The sequence below is a fragment of the Lipophrys pholis genome (genome assembly GCF_963383615.2).
Source record: "Lipophrys pholis genome assembly, chromosome: 1".
NCBI lineage: Eukaryota > Metazoa > Chordata > Actinopteri > Blenniiformes > Blenniidae > Lipophrys > Lipophrys pholis.
In genome coordinates this window covers 55,304,766-55,314,291 of record NC_137635.1, presented here as the reverse complement: position 1 = coordinate 55,314,291, position 9,526 = coordinate 55,304,766, and the positions used below count along the sequence as shown (strand labels likewise).

Genomic DNA, 9,526 nt, shown 5'->3' with positions numbered 1-9,526 from the left:
AGGGAGGCCACCAGGGGGCGTCGTGACCAGATGAAGCTCCTGAACAGGCTGATCAGCAGCTCCACTGAGTCTCTCCTCACTCTGAACTTCCCTTCAAAATAAATGTGTCTGGAACCACAAAACTCATTTAAAATACAGTTTTAACTTTTCACCAAGAGGTGAAAGGTGTTTCTGAAACAATAGAACGAAAATTAAGAGCTCATTCTTCCTGTCTTGACTATTTTTATTTTCTTTTTTATACATTTTAAAGCAGTTTTAACCATTTTGTATTTTTATCTAGGTAACCCAGTTAAACTCTGTTAAACTCTCTTTAACTGGGTTAGATAGTGTTTTCTTCCCTGTTTACCTGTTTTACCTGTTTTACCTGTTTTACCTGTTTTAGCTGTTTTATCTGTTTTAGCTGTTTTAGCTGTTTTAGCTGTTCAGCTCATTCAGAATTAATTCCTGTACTTTATTTTGTTTTGTTTGCAGATTAAAAGTAGATTTAAATCAGTTTTGTTGGCGGTGAAAGATGATTTGATGGATTAAACTCGGGTCACATGGAGAAGGTGACGAACTGCTGATTCAATCTCACGTTTGCCCTGAAAGTGACTGCTGCACAACACACACACACACACACACACACACACACACACAACACACACACACACACACACACACACACACACACACACACACACACACACACACACACACACACACACACACACACACACGTACACCCATACACACTCACACACACACACACACACACACACACACACAGAGAGCCTAAATAGGGCAGGATGGCAGCTCGGATCTATTCTTGCCCCTGGCCCCGCCCCCGGCCACGCCCCCTCCCCGCTCCAGATTTATAAGAGCCCCGCGCTCGTCGGCGCTGGTTTGGCGCGAGACTTCCTGAGCAGGACATGTTCCCCCCCCCCCAAAATGTAGCCAGTAAGTATTGATGATGAATTGAGTCTTTCTTGTGTGTCTGACCGGAACGTGAACAATCACAAAGTGATGCCACAAAGGAAACTAATGTTGACTGTAAATAGGAGTGCTTGGAAATAAAATCCACCATTTCTGGTTGTTTTCGTGGTACACCTTCATCATCATCATCATCATCATCAGCAGCAGCAGCAGCAGCAGATCTCTAATTCTTCTATGAATATATCTTATCCCGTGAATCTAGGTACCCAGGGCTGCTCACAGCTTTGCTTCTTGTGAGATTAAACGAAGATGATGGTCTTAAAAAGGTTTTACCACGAGAAAGCTTCCCCTTCAAGGAGAGTCCCTGTTGCCCTCCCTACCTGAGGCCTCACTGCCCCTGAGGAGTAGAAACGTAGAAACACGCCGCAGGTGAGACGCTCAGCAGAAGTGTGTGCTACATGGGAATGATTCAACTTGCAGTGGTGTGGATTTATTGGAGTGGAATGATGTGCCGATGAAGATCAGCAGGTTGGGAGCGTCCCGACGCGTCTGTCCTCACGTCTCTATTCACCTTCACCTGACGGACGAGTGGAACTGAGGAAGGACTGATAAGCTGAGGACTCTGGACCAAACCTGTTGTGGAGATTAGCAGAAAATCTGACAGATTACACCTCAGCTTCAAAGTATCCGAGTACTTTACTTCGGTCTCTCTGTTTGATTTAAAGCTTTTCTTCCGTTGGGATTATTAACAGACAGAAGAACGGAGGTGCTTTACCTCCATTCTCAGTTCAATCATTCGACTTGATTAATAATTTCTAAGTTATTTTAATTTGTCAGAAAACTTTTCTGCTTCTGATTCACTTCTGTTCATGGAAAGTTTTAATATAAGACTCTGACAGATGTGCTTCATTAAACGAAATGTAGAAGTATTAATACAATATGAACAATGTAAAAGTACTCGAGTACAGATTATCTGTTAATCAAATAACTGTTCAGTGATAATACTGACACGTTAAAAAACATTTCAGTCATTCAGAGGAACTCAGTCAAATATTCAAAGTGAAAATTTAAACACCAACTTTTATATGTTTCAGATTTTATTTTAATTGTTATAAATCTTCTGGGAAGTAAAACAGACCAACATGAAACTGCATTTCTCAATTTAGAGGTATAAAAATAATCTCAAAATACATTAAAAAATCAGATTTTAATCACAAGGAGGAGCAACAGTCCTGAGAAATGTTTTTATCTATAAAGTCTGTTTGGTTTGTTTTAGTTTGAACTTCTAATGAAACAAGAAAAGAACAAAATTGAATTGAAAAACCTGAAATAAATAAAATAAAATGTAAATCTAAATTAAAACACATGAACTATTCAGACAACTTAAACTGTTGAAAAGCAGAATAAACAGAATGATGAGAGTTAAAACACGATAAAGTCACCAGCTGTTCTCAGTGTCGCAGGATTAAGACGTGTCGTTATAATCTGATTAGATTATTTTACTTGGTCTCCACTGCTTTACTATGAATTCAGAGTTTTAACAAAATGATTGATGCTTTTATCTGACATTAGTTTCTTTCACTCAAAAGTTTTTGGTTTAGTTTGAAATAAAACGTTGCCCCCCTGCAGCCCCCCCCCCCCCCCCCCCCCCCAGATTAACGGCAGGGTGAGTGTATTAATAGAGCACCATCTGACCAGAGCAATTCACAAAGAAATACTTGAAAGTGATAAACAGTCTTAATCTTCAGTAATTAAAAGTCTGAAATGTTTTAAAACCTCTCAGTCTCTCATCCTTTCCCCTGGATACTGCAGTTTTACCTTCTAAATCACCTCCAACTCTTCTTTCCTCTGGGAGAACCACACGGAACCATGTTCCCTTACGCATCCAGCATAGAAATACTACCTTTCTACCTGAGCAGAGGAAATACTACCTTTCTACCTGAGCATAGAAATACTACCTTTCTACCTGAGCAGAGAAAATACTACCTTTCTACCTGAGCATAGAAATACTACCTTTCTACCTGAGCATAGAAATACTACCTTTCTACCTGAGCAGAGAAAATACTACCTTTCTACCTGAGCATAGAAATACTACCTTTCTACCTGAGCATAGAAATACTACCTTTCTACCTGAGCATAGAAATACTACCTTTCTACCTGAGCATAGAAATACTACCTTTCTACCTGAGCAGAGAAATACTACCTTTCTACCTGAGCAGAGAAATACTACCTTTCTACCTGAGCAGAGAAATACTACCTTTCTACCTGAGCAGAGGAAATACTTAGAGTGAGACGTTGGAGACCTGAGCTGAGTCATCGGAGATGAAATGTACTGTATGTTAACAAATGCCCCCATTCCTGCCCCGGGGCAGGAGGAGAGTTATTTTGGAGTCGAGAGCCTCAGTCCTTCTCGTGTTTGTCCCATAAATAGTCCTGTCGTCTGCTCAGGGGCAGAAGTGTTGGCATGCCTGCGGGGTCCCCCGGCACTCACACCCCGGCCTGAGGAGCTGTGACCCCCGCTTATCTGCCCCCCTTACATAGACCGGGGGGGTTATGACGCTGGTGTCATGCCACCTGCACAAGGGGTCGGGGGGGGGGGGCAGGCCGCGGTGCCTCCGGTGGCAGTGCGTGGTACTCCGTCATTGGTTGAGTTAAAAATGTCCCCCGACGCCCCCAAAGGACACTTGAAATAGAAACTTCACAAACAGTCCGACAGCTGAGACACACACACACACACACACACACACACACACACACACACACACACACACACACACACACACACACACACACACACACACACACACACACACACACACACACAGATCACAAGACACTCACGTCCCCCCCAGTGATGTACAGTGTGAGACCATCTACATTTACAGAATTTGACACTGACAGGATTCCTCTTCGTCTTCGTCTTCGTCAGGTTTTATGATTCAGAAGAAAATCTCTCATCTGACTGAATCTCTTAAACTAAAGTTTGTTTCTTTAAACCAGAGTCTGAATCAGGTTCAACTCCTCACATGGACCTTCTTACACGAAGGAGCTGTTATTGTAGTATTGATAGGTTATTGATCTTCCTCCTGCTGAAGCTCTCCTGTGGAGGGAAAAGCTCACATTAGGAATTCAAACCTGGAAACTCAAACTCTTCACCGTCTGTCCGGCCCGACAAACCGTCAGCGAACAGATGAAGAGGAAAACTCTCATCCAGCCTCTTAGCATCGTTAGGACTTTTAAAAGTTTGGAAGCGTTAGAAATCACTAAATCTGAAGAGTGGATGTTTTGAAGGAGAAGATGCTGAAAGTCGTCGTCAACCAACGTCGTCGTGACGTTAAAAAGTATTTCCACTGCATATCTTTTACTGCATTACTGCTTAACCTTCCTGCAGTTGGAGGTGCTGTGAAATACTGTACAGTACAGTAAATACTTTACAGTATTGATGATTGTGCCTCACAGGCATCGTGGGTCTGTCAGTAGAAACTGTAATATCTAATAATCCTCCGGCTGAATGACCGCAGCTTCACTGGAATCCTTGAATATCGAGGATATATATACATATATATATATATATATATAGAAACTGAATCTCAGTCACATTTAGAAAAGTTCATAAAGAGTGTGATATCACGCCATTTTAATTTTCAAATAAAATCCAAGGTTTGAAAAGTTCAACCACAAAGTGCTTCCATGTAGTCAAATAAAACATAAAGTTTCCTGGAAATCCTGAATAATCTAGACGTGACCTTTGATTGTTTCCACGACAGGAACTGAACCGATCAATGAAGGTTTGATCAATTAAATAAACTGGTTGTTTCCAGCGAGGCAATAATCTGATAATCTGAGCATCAGGAGGAAAATAAAGAAAATCCAACATGTCAAAGGAAAACTCCCCGAGAGAAGTTTGTGAAAGACGGAAAATAAAGAGGTCTTTATGGTCAGAGAGCCTCCCACTGTGAAGCATGGCGGCGGCACCATCACATGTTGGTGCTGCTTCGATTGAGCCAGAAAACATCATGAAAACTAAAATCTGTAGTTTTTTTATAAGAAGTTCTTTAATGACTTTAATCCGTTCAAACTGATGAGGAATGAAGCAGGAACCTTCCCGACGCTGAGATGCTCCAGAAAGTCTTCAAACCAAATATCAGGCAGAATCGTCACTTTCTACTTCTTATCTTTGTTCCTCATTAAGACGAACTTCCTTTATTTTTATCTCGTTCAGGAAGTTTGGACATTTCAAACCCAGTGACATCGTTTAAAAGACTTCTGTGTACTGTTGAAGATACAGAATATTAAACATATCGGTAATATTGTTTCTAAAGATACAATCAGACATTAAATGTCGTTAATAGGAACTAATGATAAAAGTACTTCATGAGTTAAATACTACCATCAAGTTACTTCACATTCCTCACTCTACATTTTAATAGTTTGTACTGGTTCTTTTTTCTCTTTTCTTTTTTTTAAAGAAAAAAACCATTTGTCTTTGTCAGTTTCCATTCTGTGAGCCAGAAAATCTAATCTGGATTATAAAGACGTTCGTTTATAATCTGCAGTTTTCACATGTTGGTGATTCAGTCAGAAGAAAAACAGGAAACATTCATGAGGGTTCAGTGTTTTTTTAAGTTGTGAAGCACAAATCCTTCATCCCAGTGGCTCGTTTCATCTGTTTACATACAACAAGGTCAGATTGATCAGATTGATCAGATTGATCAGACTGATCAGATTGATCAGATTGAGATCAGATTGATCATCTTGAGGTCAGATTGAGATCAGATTGAGATCAGCTTGAGGTCAGATTGATCATCTTGAGGTCAGATTGAGATCAGCTTGATCAGATTGAGATCAGTTGGTGTTGCTGGTGTTGCTCACTGGGCAGTCCCGAGGTGGATCGTCTTTTAGAAAACAACTAAAGTTACACAGGATTTTATAAAACACGAAGCTTCTGCCTTTGTTCCTCAATAAGTTACATGATTGACTATTTACAAATGAGGCTAGAAGTCCAGAGCAGGAGAGACACATTGATATTTACAGTCTGTACACAATCAGCCGCCGGCCGGTCCTGCGGGGAGACAAAGGACAGACGTTACTCCGACTGAACACGTGTGACAGCAGAAAGACGGAGCTGGGTTGAGTCTACCTATGAGCTGTTGAGCAGGGAGTTCTGAACACTTTGGAAGACCTTGTGGTAGATCTCCTCCTTCGGTGTCATCCCGTCCAGGTACTCTGCAGAGAGGGAGGGGTCCTGAGTGAAGGAGAGCCTGGCGGCGGGCTCGGAGCTGCTGACGCTCTACTCACCTATCCTGCTGCAGAAGGCGTCCATCTCCTTCCTGTGCCTCAGGTACATGGGCCAGACGTGGCCGTCGAACAGGCCCGGCGGGTCGGGGACCGTGTACGTCCTCGTACTGCAAAACAACAACCTGGCGTCAGCTTCCACCACACGTCAGTGACGGCAGAGACACCCTCACAACCTCGTTACCTCCTCCTTCGCTTGCACTCCTCGTAAGGAATGGAGATGTAGAAACATTTGTCGTAGATGTCGATGAGCGGCCTGCGGAGGACAAGCAGAGCGCAGGTTAGTTGGAGGTCAGAGGTCGCGGTTCCGAGCTGTGCTGGACGCAGAGGGACACACTTGTAGTTGTAGATGAGGAAGCCTTCCACGAGGAGAATGTGGACGCTCTCGCCCTCCGAGGTGGCTTCAGGCGAGAGGCTGACGCCGTGAGAGCGGGCGAACTTGACGGGGTTCTCCTGCCAGCCCCTCACCGTGCTGATCATGGCCTCCATGTCCAGAGCCTCGATCACTGACACACGACAAAGAGAGAAACCCAGAGCGGGCCTCATCACACAGCCTCCAACCGGCCTCACCAATGTGCTGAGTCACACATTAGTCACTGTCAGTGAATGTCTGGAACATTCACACAATGTTTGATTATCAGAAAGTTTAGGATTGATTGGTTACCAAACTACAGAAATGTGCAGGAAAGAAAATGTACATTACTGCATGGTTTTCCTACGCGAAATCCATTCTTACCATCCCACTGTCTAAAGCCGTCCTCCCCGACTTCTATTTGATCGGGTTTCTGAAATAACAGTCACCAATAAAACATTGCTGCATCCTAGTAACCAGTCGCAGCTGATCACACCTGGACGGGAAGTCAAGGACTCGTCTCCACCAAAAGGAAACGCATCTGATTCTCGAGGTGGTTTAACTCTGAGGTATTGATCGTCACAGTTCAGGACCCAGCCTACGTAAGCCCGACTGGGATTAGAAGAGATGAATGAAGCTCGAGGTCTGCAGGTTTTTGCTTGTTTTAAAAAGTTCTTTTCAGAAATGAAGCGCAGGAAAATTGTTTGTTTTTTTGTTGTACGACTCTAGAATTCGTACTGCCATCCTCCTTTACTGGGCCCTGAATGCATCACGACAGGTTGGTGTTCTTGGGAATTAAACCATCTTCTTTTAGCTTAATGACGTCAATCGTGTGAGGAAACGCTGGATAAAGTCTGATTTTAGTGGGGACGCCGAGGCCTTTGATTGGCCGTCCAGGAGACAATCAGCCAGATGTATTACTAGGCTACTGCCATGACAGGACATCTGCAGGTCAGACTGACGCTCGTTGTCTTCAAGGACAACTTTAAGTTTAGCTATCACAGAATGTCAACAGGACTACCAGGGACTACTTACTGTCGCTCTCAGTAATCGTGGAGCCTTTGATTGGTCTTACCTTGAAGAAGTCATCCTGGTGCACTACACAACAGTTGGGTAAAGTCTTTAGCAGTCTATTTGTCAGGGTGGTCTTCCCACCGTTGGTCACTCTGGAGAAAACAAACATGGTGTTAAAACTCTGTTCTGAAACTTCCACACATTTCCAGTGAGGATGTAGGAAGTTGGACTTACCCTCCGATGCCAATGATGATCTTCATGTTTATTTCTTTTGTTGGATTGGTCACCTGTTGAATTCAGTAAGTAAAAGCAGGGAACGCAGCCAAAGCCACAGTCTGTCTCAGGCTTCTTCTCTTCTCGGCCACAGCCCTTCCCCCCTTTTACTACTTCATTGATTCGTGTTCTTCCACACCACATATAAAGGATTTGGCTGCGAGCGTCACAACCTGCCGACCAATCGGCCTCTTTCCCTCTCGGCCAATCAGCCGCCGGTTCACAGGCCACAGTGCCAATTCGACGGGACTCCGGAGGGGGAGCGGCGAGCAAACGCCCAACCAGCCTCCCGCCCAGCGTTCCTAGAAGATTTCCACAATAATAGTTTGATGTGGTTCCGTTGTAAAACATCTAAAGGCTCAGAATCAGAATCAGAATCAGAATCAGAATCAGGAATCGGCTCTACTGTGGTTTGACTGATCAGATATTATTTCTCTCTTCTTAGCTTGGGATTTATATTTTTATAAATCTGCATGTTTAAGACTGACGTGGTTCAGAGTCGTTGGTTTGTCACCCGAGTGTTTGGAACCCAGGAATTACCTGCTAATTCAATATACAGTGGTGATACATTAGTTATTCCAGCTTCCCTCCCAACCGGTTCTGAGACGTCGCTATGACAGCAGGAGGAAACCGTCAGTGTTTCGACTCTCCAGCAGGAACATTTCCATGCTTAGACAACTTGTGGTGAGTGAAAACCAGCAGGACTATATTTAGCCGGCGGGCGGCTGCTGCATCACGCATATTTCTGATGCAACCTTGTGGAGTACATGGCAGCCGGCCACGTGACGCCGCGTCTCCACCGCAGCTCCAGGTACTATTCCTCCGTCCTCATCAGCCCCGATCGCTCTGCTCCTCCGTCTTCTGCTCATTCACTCTTTTCTTTACAGCTTTTATCACCACGGTCGGCGTGAAGGAGCTGAACTTTGGCTGCCGCTGTCTGAGCTCATGGTTTGTGTTTCAGTCCAGCCGGGGGGAAAAGTGACCCACGATGTTGGTAAACAGAAAACGGTGAAAAGGTGGTGGTTTTGAAGGTGTCGGGTGTGAAGCGAGGTTGACTTCAGGGCACAGGGATGTTGGACACAGCCGTACCTTTACATAACCGGCTATTTTTAACTCCACTTCTTCAGTCATTCTCTCCCAGTCACGTCCATCCTGGACTCATCGGCCCTCAGGTGTGTCTCTCATAGCTGACGGCATTAATGTTACCTGGATGGTATTAATGTTACCTGGACAGTATTAATGTTACCTGGACGGTATTAATGTTACCTGGACAGTATTAATGTTACCTGGACGGTATTAATGTTACCTGGACGGTATTAATGTTACCTGGACAGTATTAATGTTACCTGGACGGTCTGATGGTCTGAACATTTCCCACCACAGAATCCTCATCAGACCATTATTGACCTGAAACCGGCACCAGTGGAAGTCCTTTCCGTCTTTTTCTGGGGCAAATTTCGGCCAAATGAATTTGTTAATCATCATATTCAACAACTTTGCATTGTTTATGAGTCATTACAAATATTAGTTTTTACACTGAGGCCCCGGTTACAGGGCACTGCTGTGTAAAGAGACGCCAAAACACAACAGAAGTTCTGCGTTTTCACTAGAAGACGTCGCCGTTTGAACAAAGTTTTAATGTCTGAACTAAAGAGTCGTCAGGTGTGTGGATTATTAATC

The 9,526-nt window shown here is 43.9% G+C and overlaps 1 protein-coding gene and 1 long non-coding RNA gene across 2 annotated transcripts; one reads left to right on the top strand and one right to left on the bottom strand.

The window, feature by feature from the left end:
- Window positions 1-879: 879 nt before the first annotated feature.
- On the top strand, window positions 880-7,904 carry LOC308124798. Its single transcript, XR_013936331.1, has 3 exons — window positions 880-936; window positions 1,175-1,341; window positions 6,134-7,904. It is a non-coding gene; the product is annotated as an uncharacterized lncRNA (long non-coding RNA).
- On the bottom strand, window positions 4,956-7,966 carry LOC308124794 (nicotinamide riboside kinase 2-like). Its single transcript, XM_080488104.1, has 8 exons — window positions 7,808-7,966; window positions 7,635-7,725; window positions 6,944-6,992; window positions 6,545-6,713; window positions 6,392-6,463; window positions 6,211-6,317; window positions 6,053-6,138; window positions 4,956-5,974 (listed from the first exon to the last, which is right to left on the bottom strand). The coding sequence occupies exons 1-7, from the start codon at window positions 7,831-7,833 to the stop codon at window positions 6,053-6,055; spliced, it is 600 nt and encodes a 199-aa protein (XP_080344230.1). The 5' UTR covers window positions 7,834-7,966; the 3' UTR covers window positions 4,956-5,974.
- Window positions 7,967-9,526: the final 1,560 nt, after the last annotated feature.

Bases quoted from the DNA above. Each gene is read 5' to 3' on its own strand.
- LOC308124794 (XM_080488104.1), bottom strand. From the start codon at position 7,833: ATGAAGATCATCATTGGCATCGGAGG. The intron at 7,726-7,807 runs GTAAGTCCAACT...TGTTTTCTCCAG, and splicing joins ATCATCATTGGCATCGGAGG to AGTGACCAACGGTGGGAAGA. The intron at 6,993-7,634 runs GTAAGACCAATC...CTGTTATTTCAG, and splicing joins ACCAGGATGACTTCTTCAAG to AAACCCGATCAAATAGAAGT.